At 44.3% G+C, this 23,277-nt stretch overlaps 1 protein-coding gene across 2 annotated transcripts; it reads right to left on the minus strand.

Annotated features, from left to right (window-relative positions):
- Positions 1-9,383: 9,383 nt before the first annotated feature.
- Positions 9,384-14,250, minus strand: LOC141074992 (cytosol aminopeptidase-like). Of its 2 annotated transcripts, XM_073562317.1 has the most exons (5): positions 14,058-14,250; positions 12,551-12,653; positions 11,325-11,404; positions 10,131-10,243; positions 9,384-9,788 (listed from the first exon to the last, which is right to left on the minus strand). In XM_073562317.1, the coding sequence occupies exons 3-5, from the start codon at positions 11,397-11,399 to the stop codon at positions 9,593-9,595; spliced, it is 384 nt and encodes a 127-aa protein (XP_073418418.1). In that variant the 5' UTR covers positions 11,400-11,404; positions 12,551-12,653; positions 14,058-14,250; the 3' UTR covers positions 9,384-9,592. The 2 variants fall into 2 exon arrangements, with proteins under 2 accessions (XP_073418418.1, XP_073418417.1); XM_073562316.1 differs by lacking the exon at positions 14,058-14,250 and having other exon boundaries at positions 12,551-13,146.
- Positions 14,251-23,277: the final 9,027 nt, after the last annotated feature.

Below are 23,277 nucleotides of genomic sequence, written 5' to 3' on the forward strand. Positions count from 1 at the left end.
ACCACAAGAATTATTGTGCAATGTGTCCTGAGTACGCTGATACCCCATATGTGGGGGTAAACCACTGTTTGGGCGCATGGCAGAGCTAAGAAGGGAAGCAGCGCCAGATTTTACTGTTATGGTTTGCAGGTGCCATGACTCACTGGGAGAGCCCATGAGGTGCCAAAACAGCAGAACCCCCCATAAGTGAGCCCATTTTATGACTTACACCTCTCAGTGAATTCATCTAGGGGTGCAGTGATCATATTGACACCATGGGTATGTCACAGAATTTTATACCATTGGACAGCCATGCGAAGAGACTCAGGAGGAACGGAGCGCTATTTGCCTATTCAAGTGAATGGCTCTGTGCACATGTCAGTGTGTTCCACAGACCATGTGTACATGGGCAAAACATGCTGACATGTCCGTTTTTCAATGTCGTCGCTGGCCACAAAACATCCATCACACGTGCATACGCATAACACACATGGATGTCATCCATGCGACACGCATCGGCGCCGGGGAAGAAGCATTACAGCAAGTGCTGTTCCCCGGCGCCGGGTGCTGATTATAGCTCTCATCAGTCTCCCCTTCTTGTGCTGATCGCCCGCAGAGCAGGGGAGAATGACAAGATCAGCATCCGGCGCCGGGGAACAGTGCTTACTGTAACGCTTCTTCCCTGGTGCCCGTCCTTGTGGTACTGATGCTGCACACGCATGCCACACGTGTGCCGTAAGTATTACACACATGGACACTGACATCTCCGCTACCGGAAATATCAGGAAGTGTGAAAGAGGCGTTATAGCGGGTTTTTATGTTTGGCAGCTGTCACACACTAAAAGACGCTTTTTATTGCAAAAAAATAATTTTTGCATCACCACATTTCGAGAGCTATGATTGTTCCATGTTTTAGCCCACAGAGTCATGTGGGGTCTTGTTTTTTGCGGGACCATTTTTTGGCACATGACGTTTTTTGAGAGACAGAATGAGCAAAAGCCAGCAATTCATGAATTTCTTTTTTTTGGGGGGGGGGGGGCGTTTACACCGTTCCACGTGTGGTAAAATTGATAAAGCAGTTTTATTCTTTGGGTCAGTGCGATTACAGCAATACCTCATTTATATCATTTTTTGTGTTTTGGTGCTTTTATACAATAAAAACTTTTATATAAAAAATTATTATTTTTGCATTGCTTTATTCTGAGAGCTATCACTTTTATTTTTCAGGTGATGGAGCTATATGGCGGCTTATTTTTTTTTGTGGGACAAGATGACGTTTTCAGCGGTACCATGTTTATTTATATCCGTCTTTTTGATCGCGTGTTATTACACTTTGTTTGGCAGTATGATGATAAAGCATTGTTTTTTGCTTATTTTTTTACTGGGTTCACTAAAGGGGTTAACTAGTGAGACAGTTTTATAGGAGAGGTCATTACAGACACAGCGATACCAAATATGTGTACTTTTATTGTTTAGATTTTTTTAATTCAAATATTTATTTAGTGATAGAATATTGATTTTTTTTATTTTTTAAATATTTTTACAATTATAGAATATAGATTTTTTAAAAATATTTTTACAGTTATTTAAACTTTTTTTTTACTTCATTCTATCTCTTACATGTTGTCCCACCATGGGACAATCATTTTTTGCAGGCTGATCGCTTAGACTATAGCATGCAGATGAAGATCTGCATGCTATAGAAGCTGTCAGCGCTGCACTTTCTGCACACTGACCTGAGAGACTTCCTGATCATGCACTGCGCATGACAGGAAGTTTCTCAGCTCTGGTACCCGGGTGTTGTCGGATTGCCATAGCAGCGATCGTCACGCCGCGGGGGTCTCCGATCCAAAGGCAGAGGGGCTGTCAGCCCTCTGCTTGCTCCCAGGATGCTGTGATCGCATTCGATCACAGTATTCCGGGGGATAAAGTGCCGGGAGCGGTCTGTGACCAGTGGTGTGGGGGGGCCCACCAGCCCAGGGAAAATTGCCCCATTATAATCTGCCACCATAGCGCCACGCCCCCATGTATCAACCCTTCCCTCCCCCTCCCAGACCCACCGGCCACCGCAGCGCCAGCCCCTCACTGATAAATCCCTGCTCTGTGCGCACACGACCTGTGATGAGGTCACAGGAGGGGAGGAGTCAGGGGTTTCAGTAGAGGCCCCTGATCATGTGACCCCTGACTCCTCCCCTCCTGTGACTTCATCACAGGTCCTGTGCACACAGCCATCATTGTATTGTATGCGGGACTCTGCTGTGCTGGTTGTCATGGTGCTGGATGAGGAAAGTATGTGTGGGGTCAGGAGGGGTTTACAGGATGGATGTAGCTGCGTGTGTGTGCGAGGTGTACGGAGCAGACCCGCGAATGTGCGAGGTGTACGGAGCGGAGCCGTGTGTGTACGAGGTGTACGGAGCGGAGCCGTGTGTGTACGGAGCGGAGCCGTGTGTGTACGAGGTGTACGGAGCGGAGCCGTGTGTGTACGAAGTGTACGGAGCGGAGCCGTGTGTGTACGAAGTGTACGGAGCGGAGCCGTGTGTGTACGAGCTGTACGGAGCGGAGCCGTGTGTGTACGAGGTGTACGGAGCGGAGCCGTGTGTGTACGAGGTGTACGGAGCGGAGCCGTGTGTGTACGAAGTGTACGGAGCGGAGCCGTGTGTGTACGAAGTGTACGGAGCGGAGCCGTGTGTGTACGAAGTGTACGGAGCGGAGCCGTGTGTGTACGAAGTGTACGGAGCGGAGCCGTGTGTGTACGAGGTGTACGGAGCGGAGCCGTGTGTGTACGAGGTGTACGGAGCGGAGCCGTGTGTGTACGAAGTGTACGGAGCGGAGCCGTGTGTGTACGAAGTGTACGGAGCGGAGCCGTGTGTGTACGAAGTGTACGGAGCGGAGCCGTGTGTGTACGAAGTGTACGGAGCGGAGCCGTGTGTGTACGAAGTGTACGGAGCGGAGCCGTGTGTGTACGAGGTGTGCGGAGCGGAGCCGCGCGCGATGTATGGAGCAGAGCTGCGCACGCGAGAGGTGTACGGAGGGGAGCCGCGCGTGTACGAGGCGTACAGAGCTGAGCCCTGTGTTTACAGAGCTGAGCTGCACGTGTGCAAGGTGTACGGAGCGGAGCCGCGTGTGTGTACGAGGTGTACGGAGCGGAGCCGCATGTGTGTACGAGGTGTACGGAACGGAGCCCTGTGTGTACAGAGCTGAGCTGCACGTGTGCGAGGTGTACGGAGCGGGGCTGCACGTGTGCGAGGTGTACGGAGCGGAGCCACGCGTGTACAGAGCGGAGCCGTGTGTGTGTACGAGGTGTACGGAGCGAAGCCGCATGTGTACCAGGTGTACGGAGAGGAGCCGCGTGTGTACGAGGTGTACGGAACGGATCCCTGTGTGTACAAAGTGTACAGACCTGAGCCATGTGTTTACGGAGCGGAGCCATGTGTGTATGAGGTGTATGGAGCAAAGCCGCATGTGTACAAGGTTTACAGAGCAGAGCCATGTGTGTACAAGGTGTACAGAGTGTGGCCGTGTGTGTATAAGGTGTACGGAGCAGAGCCGCATGTGCACGAGGTTTACGATGTGTGTACTGAATGGAGCTGTGTGTGCGAGGTGTACGGAGCGAAGCCGTGTGTACGAGGCATACAAAGCGGAACAGTGTGTGAATGAGGTGTGCGGAGCCATGTGTGTACAAGGTGTATGATGGGGAGCATTCATACCTCCCAACCGTACCAGATTTTGAGAGTCTGCCCCACTGCCCCGACCTGGAGCTTACTTTTCCCGTGGACACAGGAGTATATGGCGGAGCCCCAAGGAGCACTTGAAAACTCGCACATGACATTCTATCGGAAGTGACGTGATGGAAAATGACCAGAGGAGATTGTGACGGAACCATGGAGGCTCTTCAGGGAATGCTTCAGATCATCACCATGTCCTCCTTTGAGAGCGCGGACAGCGGGATCGCCTTGGACTCGGGGATGTCGGCCATGTGAGTGGATCATGATATGTCCTGCACCAGGAGGCTCAGGTGGGCACTACAATGTGAGCTGGTATAGTATCTTTATAGAATCTTTCTTTCCCCTCTTTCCTTGTCTTTTTCTTTCTTTCTTTCTCTGTTCTTTCTTTCACTTTCTGTTCTTTCTTTCCCCTCTCTTTCTCCCTCTCTGTTCTTTCTTTCTTTTTTTCTCTCGTTATTCTTTCTTTCACCTTTCTCTTTCTTTCTTTCTCTCTTTGTTCCTTCTTTCCCCTCTTTCTTTCTCTCTCCCTCGCTGTTCTTTCTTTCCCCTCTTTCTTTCTCGTTCTTATTTTCTCTCTGTTCTTTTTTTTTATCCCCTTTCTTTCTCTGTTCTTTTTTCCTTTCTCTCTGTTCTTTTTTTGTTTCTCTCTGTTCTTTCTTTCTCTCTTTTCCTCAGTACCAGTCAATGTGCCCACAGTACCAGCCACTGTGCCCTCAGTACCAGTCAGTGTGATCAGCAGTGCTAAATGGGTGTGGTTGGGGCATGGACATGGGTGTGACTAATTGTGAAATGGGTGTGGTCGGGCGGCCGGTAGCCAATCATAGTGGAAGGCATCTGTTTCCATCAACTTTGTTATATGTGGGCAGTGGGCACCTCTAGTAAGGTGGGCACAAGATGGCGGGTTCTTGTCACCTGTGCCTCACACAAGTTACTATGAGATGTAAATGACCAGAGGAGATTGTGACGGAACCATGGAGGCTCTTCAGGGAATGCTTCAGATCATCACCATGTCCTCCTTTGAGAGCGCGGACAGCGGGATCGCCTTGGACTCGGGGATGTCGGCCATGTGAGTGGATCATGATATGTCCTGCACCAGGAGGCTCAGGTGGGCACTACAATGTGAGCTGGTATAGTATCTTTATAGAATCTTTCTTTCCCCTCTTTCCTTGTCTTTTTCTTTCTTTCTTTCTCTGTTCTTTCTTTCACTTTCTGTTCTTTCTTTCCCCTCTCTTTCTCCCTCTCTGTTCTTTCTTTCCCCTTTCTTTCTTTTTTTCTCTCGTTATTCTTTCTTTCACCTTTCTTTCTTTCTTTCTCTTTGTTCCTTCTTTCCCCTTTCTTTCTCTCTCCCTCGCTGTTCTTTCTTTCCCCTCTTTCTTTCTCTTTCTTTTTTTCTCTCTGTTCTTTTTTTCTATCCCCTCTTTCTTTCTCTGTTCTTTTTTCCTTTCTCTCTGTTCTTTTTTTGTTTCTCTGTTCTTTCTTTCTCTCTTTTCCTCAGTACCAGTCAATGTGCCCACAGTACCAGCCACTGTGCCCTCAGTACCAGTCAGTGTGATCAGCAGTGCTAAATGGGTGTGGTTGGGGCGTGGACATGGGTGTGACTAGTTGTGAAATGGGTGTGGTCGGGCGGCCGGTAGCCAATCATCATAGTGGAAGGCATCTGTTTCCATCAACTTTGTTATATGTGGGCACCTCTAGTAAGGTGGGCACGAGATGGCGGGTTCTTGTCACCTGTGCCTCACACAAGTTACTATGAGATGTATTTTATTCCTGCTATATTTCTTGGCATACTGAAATGTTTTGACCAGTTGGAAGTTGTACAACCTGAGGATTGTGCATGTGTGCACTGCCCGCATGTAGTAATATGTGTCTGTGTGTATATATATATATATATATACATACTTACTCCGACCCCTATATAAACCCTGCCCCTCCAACCGCCGTCCACTTTCCCATGCTCCTGTTCCAATCCTGGGGTCTTTTTTGGTCCCCCTTGGTCCTCCACATGCTGAACATCTGGGACATGACTAACATTGCGCAATGTGCGCTTGTTCGTCGCCAGATGCAGCGTCGTGTTCAGTGTGTGAGGAGACGGCGACTTGTCTGTGGCGTTAACCCCTCTGCTGCCATGCTGGACACAGCCTGTGACGAGGAGCGTCTCTTCCTGTGTATCCGGCCACAGGCTGCACATCGGAGGCTGCTTCTTCTATCTGGGGAAGTTCATGAAGCAGAAGCCTCTGTGTGACTCATGTGAAGTAACTTGTCTGACAGGTCATGGGTCCAGGTCAGCAGGTGATTGCAGGCTATTAGCTGGTTTCGATGTTAGGTACAGGTGAGTCAGGACTAGATGTTGGGTGGAAGCCTTCCACTATTTGTAAGACCTCGTGCACACGCTGAGTATTTGGTGAGTTTTTCACTCAGTATTTGTAAGGCCTCATGGACACACTGAGCATTTGGGGTTTTTTACCTCAGTATTTGTGAGGCCTCGTGCACACGTTGCGTATTTGCAGAGTTTTTTTACCTCAGTATTTAACCCCTTCCCGCCACGTATGCGTCATGAAAACTAGTGACTTCCCGACCCCGTCACATGACCGGAGGGCCTATGGAGTCTGAACAGCCCGGGGCCCTGGCTACCCTTAATCCACCCCTGTGCATCAGCATTGCTGTGTGTAGCAGAGATCACAGTCTTCTATGAAAGCCAGCCATAAGCCGGTGCTCACAGTAGGATCGTAATGGCAGGTGCAGAGGTCTTCTGCCGACCCCCGGCTGTCACGACAATCCAATTGCGCCCCACGATCACGTGTCGGGTGCATTGATGGTCAAGATGCATGACGCACTTCTGGCCGGCACGTGTTAAATCCCACCGTTAGTAATGGACAGCGAGATGTAACCGGATAACAGCCACGGGCAGAGCACCACTACACTCAAGGCTGTTAAAGGCACATGGTGACTGATTAAATCTGCCATCATGTGCGGGGAAAAGTTGTGGGTCGGTGTGCAAGCCCGCATCAAAGACAGGCACAAACTTTGACGTAAATGTACGTCAAAGGTCATGAAGGGGTAAATGATCCAGCAGCTCTCAGGAGATTAATTTTCTCCCTATATCTGAATGTTCAATAAGGCGGACAGGGAACATTATATTGCTATTAAAGGGCAGATTATTCTTCTAGCACCATTACGTCCATGACACCTTACATGTTAAAAGAGTGTAAAAAAAAAAAAAAAGTACAATAATCATGAATACAAGTCATCGACTGGTACAGGAGGAGAGATAGGACCCTGCCCGTGAGGGATCACTGTTTACAAGGGATGTGTGAGGCTACAATAGGGAGGGTAGAGCTGTTTGTGCAGCAGTATGATGGAACAAGGGTTACTGCAGGTTGTCTGAAGAGGTGAGTCTTTAGGTTTCTTATGAAGGTTCCCATGGTGGGTGAGAATAGATGTTGGGAGACTAACTCACAGCTGTATGGAGGAGACAGGTTGTGGATGGCTTTGTATGCCATGATTGTGGTTTTGAACTGGAGTCTCTGGTCAATCAATGAGGAGCCAGTGAAGGGATTGACAGGGAGAAGAGGTGGGGGAATAGGTGTATTAGTCGGGCAGCAGAGTTTAGGATAGTATTGAGGGATGCAAGTGTGTTAGAAGGGAGGTCACAGAGCAGGAGATTGTAGTCTTTGAGATGGGAGATGATGGGGGCATGCACTATTGTTTTTGCAGATTCCTGAGCCAAGAATGCATGAATCCAGGAAATATTTTTGAGTTGGAATTGGCAAGAAGTGGAAAGGGCTTGGATATGTTGTTTGAAAGAGAGATGAGAGTCAAGGATAACCCCAAGGCAGCGAGCAAGTGAGATTAGGGAGAGTGAACAGGCGTTGACTTTGATGGCCAGGTCGGTTGGGAGGCGGGTTGAGAGAGATGGGGGAAAGGTGACAAATTCTATTTTGTTCATGTTAAGTTTTAGAAATTTAGCTAAGAAGAAAGATGAAATAGACAGATGTTGGGATTCTGGTAAGCAAGAAGGTGACATCAGGTCCAAAGAGGTAGATCTGTGTGTCATCAGCATAGAGGTGATACTGAAAACCAAAGGTGTAGATTGAGAAGAGCAGGGGTCCTAGAACTGAACCTTTGGGGACATCTATAGATAGGGGGTGATGAGGTGGTGTGCAAGAGGGAGACAATGTCCGGTCTGTTAGGTATGACAAGATCCAAGATAGGGCCAAGTCTGTGATGCCAAGAGATGAGCGAATCTGTAGTAAGGGGGAGTGGTCCACTGTGTCGAAGGCAGAGGACAGGTCTAGGAGGAGGACAGTCGTGTCCCTTGGCTTAGGCAGTTAGTAGGTCATTGGTGAGCTTAGTCAGGGCAGTTTCAGTGGAGTGATGCAGCTGGAAGCCAGATTATAAGTGGTCAAAGAGGGAGCAGGAAGAGAGGTGGGAGGACAGTTCAAGATGGACGTGTTGTTCCAGTAGTTTTGAGGCATAGGGGAGAAGTGATATGAGTCGATAGCTAGATACAGAGGATGGGTCAAGGGTGGGCGTGATCAAGGTACATATAAAGCATAAGGGGGAAGACCCCAGTTGTTAGTGAGAGGTTGAAGAGGTGGGATGAAGACTGGTGAGGTTTAGTATGAGGTGGGACAGGATCAGTCAAGTGCACAGGTGGCGAGATGTGATCTGGAGAGTAGAGAGGAAAGTTGGTCTTCTATAATGGCAGAGACACTGGTTTTGGAGGAGGAGGGCTGAGTTATGAGGAAGGGCTGTAGGCCTGAGCTTTCTCAGATGTTAATTTTCTGCTTGAAGAATTAAGCAAAGTCTGCAGCTGATATGAGAGGAGAGAGAGGGGGTGCTGGGGGATGGAAGAGACAACTGAAACTACTGAATAGCTGATTAGGGTTGCGAGACAGGGAGGATATAAGATATGAGAAGCAGATTTGTTTTGCTGCAGTGAGTGTGGACTTGAAGGTGGCGTTTTCCAAGGAGACAGGTCCCCATTAACTATACAAAAGGAATCTACTGAGAACAAATGCCAGGAAGATCCCTTCCACTAATATATTCAGTAAATCTACATCAGGAGAAAACAGCATCCTGAGTGAGAAACTCCTCAACTGCTTTGTAGCGTGACCAGGAGCTGAGCAGATTGATATATAGAAGATTCAGGGAAACCCGTGACTTAATCATTTACACTTTGCGGCCCAGCTCCATACACATATGACTTGCACAGTACATGCACGGCAGATAGTAAAATATACCCAGCTCATGATGAATTGAACCCTTTAAGTCTTTCAACTTGTGGTTTTTGCTGACTTTGTTGCACTAGATTCATCAAAATGGCACATGAGACTCGAGTTTTGAGCATAACCTCAAGCTGTCTTTTTCCTAACTGGTTCTGCGAGTGCTTAAATGGGAAAAGTTGCAGCCAAATAACTGATATATTCACTCCAGGGAGGACTAGAAGAGTAGAATTGTGCCAAATTTTGCAACTTTTTTTTTTTAAATAGTCGCATTTAATGAATCTGTTTAATTCATCTGGAAAGTCACACTGACATAAAAATCAGAAACCGCTTGGAGGAAAAAAAAAAAAAGTACAAATAGTTTGATTAATTTGTCACGTCCAAAATGCAATGATGAATCGTGCCTAAAGCGTTCAACACCTATAAAACAAATGTGTGAGATATGACTGGCAGATAAAATTTTTGATTTTTTCTTTATTTTCAGACATTTCTCCACTCAGCACGTAGATGTATTAAAATTGCAGAATCATCTGAAGATGGAGGCGCAGATTCTAGATTTGCTTTGGTCGTGTTAGTAAAAAAAATAAGTGCATAGCAAGGTCATTGCGCTTTAGTTCATTACGTCCACATAGGACGAAGCAGATCCGGTAACTGATGTCCGGATTATTTGGGCTTCTTGTCCTTACTCAGCCGATCGGCGAATTCTACCAGAGTCCTTGTGGGGCGGCCGGACATGCCCTTGCGCAGATAAGGGACCTCATCCTTGTTGGACATGACTCCGGCTATATCCAGGTGAGCCCAGTGCGGGGACGTGACAAACTCCTTCAAGAAAGCCGCGGCCGTACACGCACCCCCAGATCTGCGAGAAGAAAACCTTTCATTAGTTTCTGTGGAGCAAGATACATTACCTCATGTATACTACTGATGTGGAAATTGTAGGTTTATTTTTTAATAAAATCCACATAAAAAGGAAAAAAAAAAACCCAATAATAATAATAATATTCCCATGATAGAAATTGATGACATATCCTGTAGGGGTGCACCCATGTGGTTAGGATCTCACCAATCATTTCTATAGGAATTCCAACAGATGAGCAAATCTGGATCTCCGTTTTGGTGATGGATGGAGGTCTCAGAGGCGGGGGTCGCTCTATGAGATACTTTAGAAACCTACTACAACCACCATATTTACATCCATTACCTGCTGTACTTCCCGACATTATTAAGGTCTGCGAGGGCCGACTCAGTCACTTGTTTAGTGTAATGATCAAAGAGAGGCATTCTCCATACACGATCCCCAGTCACAACGCTGGCCTGGAAGGAACATGAAACATCAGCAGTAAATTCAGCAATGTGGAGGACATCCCACAGGTCTAGAATACATACTTGGTGCCTTCCCACAAAAGGTGCAGGTGTACGGAGTTCTCTCAGGAGCTGAGCCGCCCCCATACAGAACAGATGCTGGCAGTGTTACACAGCTGGCAACTGCCTCTAGTAGCAACAACTGGAGCTAGCTCAGATCGCTGTATGACAGCTGAAATAGTGCTGAATGGGAAGGTGCTGATGGTTTCGTTGGCAGCCAGACACCTTCTGAAGGCCCTCATTGCCTCCATCTTTGTGCTCCTACGCAGCCTTGCCCTATCTTAATAGGCGACTGGTAATTTTTACTATATATTGCTGCAGTATACAGAACAAGTTTAAGTAAAGAAAAACACACCCTGACAGTATGAATTGAATTCCTTTTCCTGATCTGAATCTATTTGGCATTGCTGCAAAATGAAGGAAAAACAATGAAAAATGTTAAGAATTACAATACTGGAAAAGACAAAAAATAAAGCCAAACTGACCATTTTTTTGGTCAACATAACCTCCAAAAAATGCAGTGAAAAATCAAAACGTTGCATGGACCCCATAATTGGGTCAAGGAAAAGAAAGAGAAAAAAAAATCTCGCCATGTGAAAAACAAGCTCTTGCACAGCTATATGAATGGAAGAAATTTTTTTATTCTTTTTATTTATTACAAAAGTTCCAAATGTTTTCTTTAAGACCAAACAAAGGGGGGAGCCCAAACCTATGCAGCTTTGGCACTGTTGTAATTGCACTGACCTGAATAATTGTGTTACAGGTCATTTACTGCACAATGAGCGCTATAAAAAAAAAAATTAAAAAAAAAAGACAAATATAGTACAAAAAGTGAATGGTGTCTTTCAAAACTAGAACACACCCTCCTCTCAACCCAAAAAAAAAAAAAAAAAAAATCTCTCGTACAGTTATGTTAGTGGACAAATAAAGAGCTACTGGAATAAGGAAAGGGGGGGGAATAAAGTGAAATGAACAATGATTCAGACAGAAGAGCATGTTATGACAAGAAGATAGAAAGTAAAATGTTTCCGACCTCTTGAAGGTGATTCCAAAGCCAAGAAGAATTGGTGAAGACTCCAGTGGCTGCAGATCCCAGGGCTACGTCCATTGCACCTACACAACAATTCCCGGTGAGCCGCGCTCCTCGTGAGAAGACACAGGCAGACATCTACATACAATAACTGCATACAGCTGCAGTACAATCCCACAAAGTGAAACGGATAAAGCCGGGCTCCATCTGCACCAATCACATCCTGGTAGCTGGTTGTGTCTACTGACACTTCTTCCACCATTCATATTCCACCCAATTGCAGCCGCCATAAAGCACAGACCACCAGACAGACAATGCAAAACTAATAAAATATACAGCTAAAGAAAAAACAAACATTATTTCTCTACGACATACATTAATTATATTTTTTTGAAATCCAAATTAAAAGGGTTCTCCAGTTATTACCCATCCATAGGACTGGTGATTAGAGTTGAGCGAATTTGTTCGGGTTCCCTCTTATTCGGCAAGCTATAAGCGCTTACCAAATAAGCTGCAGAGGGAACCCGGCTTCCTGGATCACACCGGCTGAACGGCTCTGCAGCTGCATGTGTCGCGCCTGTGTCAGTCACAGCATGTGACATATGCAGCTGCGGCGGCGATCAGCTGATGGGCAGGCGTGATCCAGGAACCCGGGTTCCCTCTGCAAAGTCGCCCAAGTCTACTGGTGAAATCTTACTGATCGGTAACCGTATTGATCGGCAAAATTGGAACTTTTATCTCTGGTTAAATAGAGCGGCAATGCAGATACCTGACCGCTGCTCTGCTCATCCTATGGGGGGCTGCCCAGTGCTGCACTCGGCTTTTTCTGGCAGCCCCGTAAGAGGAGGTATGGAGCAGTAATCAAGTATCCAATCTGCCACTCAATTTTGTAACTTGAATTTAAAAAAAAAGCTCAATCAGGGACAGTTATTCCCTGGTCAGACCCTCACCGATCAGTAACGGATCATCTATTCTGAGCTGGTGAAGGGGGATGGGGCCTGGCTACACCCGCCCATTAAATTCATCAAAAGTGGGGGGTGATTCTTACTCTACAAGTGTTACTCCAGTCCTGTTTCTTGCGAGGTGCATGGATCCGCACGGCAGTGATAACGAGTTTGGGGCATCCTAAGTGGCGCGCGCCTCTGACGTTGAGACCCCACACTTAATGAATCGGAGCCCATGTGTACATTCTTCCAGCCCCTTCCATCATGTGTACGCAGCTCCCATACCTGTTAATGTCGCTGCATTTACGATCGCTCTTGCATTAAAGTTGTGTGCGTAACACAGAGCGTCCGCCAACAGCAGCCGTCCCTCCGCGTCAGTGTTATCTACCTGTGAGGAAACAGCAGCAGTCATGGATTTACTACTTTGCCATCTATAAAATAAAACAAACTAAATTGCTGTTCAGATCTGATCAGTACAGGGCAAGGGATCAATACTTATTAGAGGAGAACCCTTCATCTTGCGGTTAGATATCTGTATTCTATTGAATTATAGGACTCGCACTTTATCTATAATAGTCACAAAACTGGTGGCATTAGAGAACAATCCGGCTCTATCGTGGTCTATTCTAGAAAGATCCTGCACTGTAATAAATCTAAACCCTGAAGGACTGAATACAGCAATTTATCCACTATTGTGGGATGGGTTTATATTTTGCTCGTGTCCCCCTTCTGTGGAGGCTTCTTGCCTTGTCTTTTCAATTGTAATTTGTAATTATATATCCATCGAAAAAGTCAATATTTTAATTATGAAGCTGGAATCTCTTCCTATCTGACAGCTACTGACTATTGCAGGAACAGATATAGGTGGTGTATTGAATAGTGAAGTGTCTACCATTATCCTCCTTGGATATATAGGATTAAGCAATACCAGTGTTGCTTTATATAGGAAAAAAATCCCGCTCTCATTGGAGCACCACCATGACAGCCATAAGGAGTCTTCAGCAGACCCCCAGCTGTCATGGCAACCCATTGTGAGACCGCGAGCACCTCGCATTGGAGCCAACAGCCAATTAGAACAGCGCGCTCCTCAGGACGTGAGCTGTGAATGCCGCTGTCAAAAGACTGGCAGCTAAGTTTAACAGGTTAACACCTGTGGACAGAGCTCCGCTCTACACGAGGATGTTAGAGGCAGATGATGGCTGAATAACACAGCCATCATCTGCTGGGAAAGATGCAATCTCAGTTCCTGAGCTCGCATCAAAGACAGGGTGCCGACAGATATCAGTAAGGGGTTAAAAAACAAAAACAATTTGGGGGTTCAGTACTGGATTAGTGTAAAGGACTCTATACTAATACTACACAGCACAATGAAAACACTTGCCTTACCGGGGCCCCCAACACACGCTACGCCATTGACTATACATGACAAATGTATGGCCACTCCTCAGTGCCACTTTGAACTGGATAGCACTACTAACAATGGCTCAGGGTGGCGAGTTTTGAGCTGGTTCTCCATTGTTTGGTGGTGTTGGTACAGAACACTTTCCAGCTTCACACTGACCATGTACATCTAATGGTCCAACCCATCACAGGCCCCGCTACACATTGCCTTGGGTTACAATGAGATAAGAGCATAAACCCAGGGGCCAGATCTCCATTTATATCATGTTTACTAGGGAGCCAAAAGCTGAGGAAACCTAGGGCAAAGCTGATATTTGTATTCGTCACCCTACTAAACTCCTACTAGTCAGGATAATGTCCGTCACCACAGCCGGCAATGGGTGAAGATTACCTGGATGGTCTTCCCCGTTCTTGGCCTTCACCACATCCCCAGGCTTATTAGCTCTGCCGCTGGGCATATTTTCACACAGTGGAGCCAAACCTTACAGGACGAGATTAACACCATCATTAGTTTTACAGAAACATATTACATACAAGATAAAAAGTATCAGACAGGAGTAGAGATGCCATAGAAAACCTAGGACCAATGCTGAGTAACTACAATGGCCGCTGTTTGGGAGCCTCTTGGCAACAGGACCAAAGACTTGGCCGACTTCCTACTGTTCTGATAAGCCGCTGCGTGACGGGTGTTTTACTTTGTACCAAATTGATTTTTTTAAGTAATTTACTGCAGGATAATCAAATATAAAAAAAATGTCCTAAAAAGTGGTCCATGGGATGGGACAAGAAAGTAATCCATTATCGCATTTTGCCTGTTTTAAAGTTTATTTTTGTGTGTTTACGTGTCTATTTTTCTGTTTTTGCTGTCCCCGCCATTGTTGCCAGAGTTTGGGTGGTTTCGTGGAGTTTTTGTCCGATTCATCAATGGATTTAAAAAGAAAAAAATGCAGGTCAGCTATCTACTCCAATCTCCCTCTTCAGTTTTTTTTTTCTTTTAGAGAAACTTCACAAAAAAAAGTGCCACAATTCTGGGCAATTCTCCCCCCCTCCATGGAAGACAAAAAGCAATTTTAGAGAACTTTTTATATGTCACACTTAAACGCTTTAAGTTTTGATCAGTGAGGGTATGCGAGTTTAGCACCCCCCCACTGATCCATAAAACAAAAAGGTCAGGGGCACTATAATCAGAATTGTGCCCTTTTAGCTCATTTTTGGAGGGGCAGGGTTAGCATTGTATATGCTCACAAAAGTATATAAGTGGTCTGCGAAGGTTTCAGCACTCCGACACCATTAATCAAAACAGTTGATGTGTCGGAAGTTACCGTACTTAAATTGGGAGGGGAAAACATTTACAGCCAGATTTTTAAAAATTGTTCCACTGCATTTAAAACAAAATTAATTTTCAAATATTCCACAAATTTGTGTACACAGCTCATACCACGGTATGTGGTTCAATTGGTGGCATAAAAGTAAAAGTGAATAAAACTGTCATTTTCATATAGCCTTTATATAACTAAAATTGAAAGATAAATACTGTATTATTTTGCACTACACTCTAGGTTTAGAGAGCACAAAATAGGAAAAACATTTTTCCTACTAACTAAAACTTCCCGGGTAAAATGGAGAGGTCATGATCACTAATTTTAATGCACTAGGGTAGAATAGGAATGTAATAGATCAATTGTTAATGTGTATTATACACACACAGATCTGCTACGTATAGACACAGCTCTGAAACATTTGCACATTTATAGATGCACACAGCTCTGCTACATTTCCACATTTATAGATGGAAAACAGCAAAAGAGCAAAAAGGTTTACCGGTACAGGCCTCCAGACAAATGCACCATCAGGATGCAGTGGACCCATACAATTAACCCCTTCATGACCCAGCCTATTTTGACCTTAGCGACCTGGCCATTTTTGACAATATTGACCAGTGTCCCTTTATGAGGTAATAACTCAGGAACGCTTCAACGGATCCTAGCGATTCTGAGAATGTTTTTTCGTGACATATTGGGCTTCATGTTAGTGGTAAACTTAGGTCGATAATGTTTGCATTTATTTGTGAAAAAAACGGAAATTTGGCGAAAACTTTGAAAATTTTGCAATTTTCACATTTTGAATTTTTATTCTGTTAAACCAGAGAGTTATGTGACACAAAATAGTTAATAAATAACATTTCCCACATGTCTACTTTACATCAGCACAATTTCGGAAACAAATTTTTTTTTTGTTGGGAAGTTATAAGGGTTAAAAGTTGACCAGCGATTTCTCATTTTTACAACAAAATTTACAAAACCATTTTTTTTAGGGACCACCTCACATTTGAAGTCACTTTGAGGGGTTTATATGGCAGAAAATACCCAAAAGTGACACCATTCTAAAAACTGCACCCCTCAAGCTACTCAAAACTACATTCAAGAAGATTATTAACCCTTCAGGTGCTTCACAGCAACTAAAGCAATGTGGAAGGAAAAAATGAACATTTTAATTTTTCCAACAAAAATTTTCTTTTAGCATCAATTTTTTCATTTTCACAAGGGCAACAGGATAAAATGGATCCTAAAATTTGTTGGGCAATTTCTCCTGAGTACACCGATACCTCATATGTGGTCATAAACCACTGTTTGGGCGCATGGCAGGGCTCAGAAGGGAAGGAGCGCCATTTGACTTTTTGAATGGAAAATATACAGTAATATTTAGCGGTTGCCATGTCGCGTTTGGAGTGTCCCTGTGTGCCTAAACACTGGAGCTCCCCCACAAGTGACCCCATTTTGGAAACTAGACCCTCCAAGGAACTTATCTAGATGCATAGTGAGCACTTTGAACCGCCAGGTGCTTCACAAATTGATCCATTTGACTTTTTGAATGGAAAATTAGCTCCAATCGTTAGTGGACACCATGTCGTGTTTGGAGAACCCCTGTGTACCTAAACATTGGAGCTCCCCCACAAGTGACCCCATTTTGGAAACTAGACCACCCAAGGAACTTATCTACAGTCATGGCCAAAAGTTTTGAGAATGACACAAATATTATATTTTCACATTATCTGCTGCCCTCTGGTTTTTATGTGTGTTTGTCAGATGTTTTTATCACATACAGAAATATAATTGCAGTCATATTATGAGTAGCAAAAGGTTATATTGACAGTTAGAATGAGTTAATGCAGCAAGTCAATATTTGCAGTGTTGACCCTTCTTCTTCAGGACCTCAGCAATTCTACCTGGCATGCTCTCAATCAACTTCTGGATCAAATCCTGACTGAGCAGTCCATTCTTGCAAAATCAATGCTTTTATTTTGTCTGAATTTGAAGGTTTTTGTTTGTCCACCCGTCTCTTGATGATTGACCACAAGTTCTCAATGGGATTAAGATCTGGGGAGTTTCCAGGCCATGGTCCCAAAATCTCTATGTTTTGTTCTCTGAGTCATTTAGTTATCACCTTTGCTTTATGGCAAGGTGCTCCATCATGTTGAAAAAGGCATTGTTGATCGCCAAACTGCTCTTGGACGGTTGGGAGAAGTTGCACTTGGAGGACATTCTGGTACCATTCTTTATTCATGGCTGTGTTTTTAGGAAAGACTGAGAGAGAGCCCATTCCCTTGGCTGAGAAGCAACCCCACACATGAATGGTTTCAGGATGCTTGACAGTTGGCATGAGACAAGACTGGTGGTAGCGCTCACCTGGTCTTCTCCGAATAAGCCGTTTTCCAGATGTCCCAAACAATCGAAAAGGGGATTCATCAGAGAAAATGACTTTACCCCAGTCCTCAGCAGTCCACTCCCTGTACCTCTTATAAAGAAGCAACCGAAAAAACAGTGCATAAACATCCAAAATAGGTAGAAATAACATGAATCTTTATTAAGGACACAGATAAAAATTGGCATGACAGAAGTGACACAAGCAGAACGCACAGAGGTACAGAGATTCCCTAAGGTATATCAATATGGTATAATGTATCTCCATTAGTGGTATATACAAGCCGACTAGTCATAGTGAAATAAAGGGAAAAATCCCCAGACCGTCAGGCAACCCCAAAGAAGGGGGTTATGAGAGATCAAAATACAAACATAATACTCATACCTAAGGGGGCACTGGACCACCGGCGCAAGGAAAACAGCCCAACGTACGTTTCGGAAGCTACACCGCTTCCTTCCTCAGGGGGTGTGTCATAAAAGGCCACCGGGTGTACTATAAATAGGGGTCCAAATAAACCTGAGCGCCAATCAGGGGAGCGACCAACCACCCACCCACCAACACGTCCGGGCTGGCGCTGACAATACACGGGGCCCCGTGACGTCAGACGCCAGACCACGGGCGGATGGGGGTGGAGTTAGGAGCGCGTCACCCGCGCATGCGCAGACGGCCACAAAATGGTCGCGGCCATCTTGACTGGGGGCATAATAGATGGCAAACAGAAAAATATGATATCTAACATAGTATTTGACCAAAAAAGAGTGCCAAATGTTTTACCAGTATCTAGTGCATCACATAGCGACTATATTAGGCACCATGGATAAGTATCCAATAGCATAGGTGGATAAGGTAACCGCACATGCGCAAATGACCATAAAAAATTTATATACGGCCATCAAAGATGGAAACACACCTAATAGTAAGCGTAAAAAATACCAATGTATTTATATGAAAATTTATAGATTGTTACAAAGCATCAAAAATGATTAAACACGAGGGTTATAAGGATATAGGGTAAACCAACGTATTCCAGTCCTATACAGGTTTATGACAACAATATATATACCCCATGCATTAGTTTAGTCAAAAATTATAGCCATAAAAATGTACATAGTCCTATTATAATCTAAATGGAATAAGTTAGCCCAAAAATAATGCTATTACAATGAAATATAAAGAATAATCTCTATCAGCCGCATTATTATGCATTGCCCCCATATATATAACTACATATGCTTGTAAATAGAGGTGTATACAGCCATATATCAATGATCACCACATAGAAGTCCACCCATAAAAAATGGAAAAAAAATGGGCAACAAAGAGAACACATCTTCATCTTCTTGTATAGGAGAATGTTGATATATTCATAGAAGAGACGATCATATTTATCCAAAGCCTCCAGAAGATATTTCGGACCCAGACAACCCAACCAAAAAGATGCCAAATCTAAAAGACTAAAATAAAACAAAGTTAAAAAAGTTAAAAAAGACACAACAAATGTCACTCCAGAAGTGTAACAGTACCACAACGGGGGAATAGGTGGAGGAGAAGAGGGAAAGATAAATGGAAAACTCACAAAAATGGAACGAATGAAAGACATTCGTTAAGGCCATATGGATGGACTGTTTTCAATTTCCAAATCCATTTAGCTTCTAATTGACTCAATCTTTTAGAGAGACCCCCACCTCGAATATCAATTTTCAGGGCCTCAATGCCCCATACCATAAGTGAGGTGGAATCACAGCCATGGTGCTCCTTGAAATGTCTAGGTATAGTCCTCAGGGTGGAAGCATCCGTGTGGCCACGAGCCGCCTGAATCCCCAACACGTGCTCCCTGACTCGGACCTTGAATTGTCACGTAGTAAGGCCTACATAAATAAGGCCACAGGGACACGTAGCATAGTATACGACATACCTAGTCGTACAGGTAATGCGTTGTCTAATACTGAAGACCTGATCTCCACTCGAATTGTTAAATTCAGTACACCGCATAATGTTGGGGCAGGCGACACAGTGGCCACACGGATAACAACCAACCCCGAGAATGTGACCATCCAGAAAGGTAGTTTTAGAGCCCACAGCGTAGTGGCTCATAACCAGATGATCCCTTAAGTTTCTAGACCGTCGGAACGCCATGGCTGGTCTCTCTGTTGTGATCCTGTTAATGATCGGGTCAATGCGGAGGATAGGCCATGCTTTATCAAGGGCAGAACGAACAGCCTCTGATCTAGAGCTAAAAGTAGTAATAAACCTAACAGTTTGGTTACCCCTAGATGTATTGGACATCCCTGATCTATATAATAAATCCTGCCTAGTAGCATGCTTAGCTCGATTGAAAGCAATTTTGATGGATCTCCGGCTATATCCACGTTCTAGAAATCGTTGACGAAGCTCATCCGCCCGATGAAAGAATGTCTCATCTGTAGAACAGATACGGCGCAGTCGTAAAAATTGACCTATGGGTACCGCCTTAATGACATGTCTCGGATGTGCGGATGAGGAGTGCAGCAAGGAATTTGTCGTGGTAATCTTTCTAAATATGTCTGTTTGCACCATCCCATAGGGGTCCCTCCTTACGGTAATGTCCAAAAAGTCCAATTCATTAGCATCAGATGTGAACGTAAGGTGGCCCTGAGGAAGGAGCCCTCTAGCTCCGAAACGCGCGTCGGGGACAGGACCGACCCTGCTGCCTCCCCCCGTATTTCAGGTATAGCAATGCAGTCTTTTCATGCCATCGCTATCATGCTTATTATGCACTAATTCTATCTATGCACTTTGCATTTTGTCAGGGAATGTTTCCTATGAAGGATAGCGGCACTTGCTATATGATTTATATTATACAGTTTTTACATCCCCTTGACCGTTACTGGCTATATTATCCAGCTCTGCGTTCTATTGCCTTGACGGGGTGTTTGCAGCCTCGTTGGCCCTTCATGACCATTGTGTTCATCTATATGCTGTTCCTTTCCCCTTTCCAAATACTGTGTGTCCATATTTATCAATATTTTATTACTATTTTCAATAAACATTATAGTTTTATGGACTTTTGACTGTTTTTTCTTTTGGTAACTTCAAGACATAGGTAAGGAAGTATTGTTAGAGGTTGTCAGTATAACACAGTCGCTATTTATCTCTAGGTTCCTGGATGCTACAAAGTCATTCAAGGAAAACATAAAAAGTCCTGTACAAATTAGAGAAATAGGGATTCAGTATGGGCCCATGGTCAACACAATTGGGATCCATGAAATATAGATACCATAGGAGAACAATCGCAGGAAAACCATGTGGAAATATTTGAATCTTGAAGTCAACATTCACATTGTTGGTGCTGCAGACATGGACATACCTGACGAGGATGTCAAGATGGTAATATCATCGCCTCTATCATATACAGAAACAGATTCTTTCTGCCTGTTTGGAAGAAGAAAAATGTGTAAATCACAAGTAAACTACGTTTTATAAAGCAGAGCGTTAAACAACTACCAAGAATGTCTGGCATGTAATACTACATCTCTCCTACAGTGTGGGGGACAGCACTAAAAATGCTTGACTGGCCGCAATCATGGGCTGTTATCACCAGTGGCTTCTACAGCCAAAAGCTCAATGATGCTAACAATGGGGTGGTGGATGCTGCATGTGATATTACGGTATTTATGTCCTATATTTGGTGTTGTGCACATATATCAGCCTGGAGCTCCCAGTAATGACCCCATAATCTACTCACATTTCTGAGATGTCAGTGTTGGATGTTGAGGTACACTCTGGAGGGGACTTGGGATCCTCATCATTCTTCATCCCGATATCGGTGGTAGAGATCTAAATGAGGACAACAATAAGATATGAAATATTGTTTTTACTCAAATATTTTTTTACCTAACTTGGATTTATTGATCACACACTTACTTTAGCATGCCTTTCAGAAGATGACATAAAATTTAGAAAGTCAAGACTCTCATTGTCCACACTAGTGTCCTCCTCATCCTGTGAGACCAGCTGGTTGTTTATATCAGAGTTATCTACAAGACATAAGTAATGAAGTGTTATTAGAGGTTGTCAGTATAACACAGTCTCCATTTATCACTAATATTGAAGGGAACCAATGGTTACATATTAGGGAATAGGAGACAATCAGACACGTAGTCTATATGACGTCTCATTCTACTTACTGATGAAGCAGCTGGTGTCCATGTCTGATAAAAACTGAGGGACATACTCCGGCTTCTGACTTAGGAGGTTGTCAAAGTCTATGTCATTAAGGAATGGATGATCCTTGATCTGAAATGCTCCTCCTGGAAATTGAAAAACAAAAGTGATGCCGATATTGTCAGCCACTGCTCCATATCTGAGCAGTATATCATAATCTGAACTAATGATATAACAGAGCCGACATGAAGGAAAATGACTGAAAGTCTTAGTGCGGAGATCAAGAATTGGAAGAGCAGATAGAGAAGAGCTGATATCCTCATAGACATGAGCGATATGTCCTTGGTGTAACAACTAAATATTAACTCTATTATTTCTGTTACCTGTCCCAAGTCTATGCTCAGGATTTGTTCTGAGCAGCTCAGTGATGATGTTCTGAGCATCCAGGGGAGGAGCGCCGTCACAATCCCAAACTATTTCTCCTGTTGTATGGAAAATTATAGAAAATAAAACCTCTTTAATGAACTGCAATATAAAGCAAAAGAAATAACTAAACCAATATAAACAGTCAAAAATTATTACATTATTCTACTTACCAAGAAGAACATTTTTATATAGCTTATTCAGGGAATCTTCATCAAATGGTACACATCCCAGAAGAAATTCATGAAGGATGATCCCCATTGCCCACCAGTCAACAGGTCTTCCATAGCCTTGTTTCAGGATGACCTCGGGGGCTGTGTAATATAGGGTGCCACAGACCTGGAAACCAACGGAAAAAAAGATCAGATTGATGAAACTATACTGTAGTTATTACAAGTTCTCTCCATGAAAACACAAAGAAAGAAGGTAGCATCAATGGAAAAGTTCTCTAGAAATGAAGAACGTAGAGAAGAGACAGTACTGTGATGAGATTTATAAAGAACTAGCTGAGTTCTTGTAAGTAACGCCAACCTCACGGTCCTGGAACTCTCTGCTGATGTCCTCTGCTGATTCCTTGTAGATGTTGGCGTTTGATATCATTAGACCAAATTTTGACAGCCCGAAATCGGTGATTTTTATGTGTCCAGAAGACGTTATCAGGAGGCTGTGAAAGAGAAGATGGGTTTAGTCTCACAGACTGTGAGATAATAAATGATAACTCTCCCTCTTTACTACACTACAGGTATTCACTTACTTATCCGGCTTCAGGTCTCTGTGCACCACACCGTAACTATGCAGGTATTCCACACCAAGGACCGCTTCTGCAAAGTACAAGCGGGCCAACGGGACAGATAAAGGACCTCTGGTGCTTAGAAGGGTCCCACAGTCTCCACCTATAGAAGAAAGGAAATATGACCGGTGAGGGGTTTATACAGCAGATCACCACGATGTATGATGAGAAGTGAGTAAATGCTGTGTGGGGATGTAACCGTCCACGAGGACAAGTCTTAATGATATGAGAGGTGATAAGATGTCAGCAGACTGGGCTGAATATAATACAATGTACGTGTCCTACCTCCTACATACTCCATGACCATACACAGGTGAGATTTAGTGGGGAAGGAGCAGAGCATGGAGACCATGGGCTAGCTATATACGGCTAAGATATCCCACAGGTAGCAGTAGCAGAACCAGAACACAGGAAGGGAATGGACCCTCTTGATATATGCAATGCTCTATATACACACATAAAGTGCCTGCAGGCCCGGCACTGATGTGTATACAGCGACGTACACTACCCTGCCTGCCTAACATTGGAACCTATATTCTCCGGAATCAATTCT

This window comes from Dendrobates tinctorius, unplaced genomic scaffold (genome assembly GCF_039654945.1).
Source record: "Dendrobates tinctorius isolate UK_male_01 unplaced genomic scaffold, ASM3965494v1 ptg000347l, whole genome shotgun sequence".
Classification (NCBI taxonomy): Eukaryota; Metazoa; Chordata; class Amphibia; order Anura; family Dendrobatidae; genus Dendrobates; species Dendrobates tinctorius.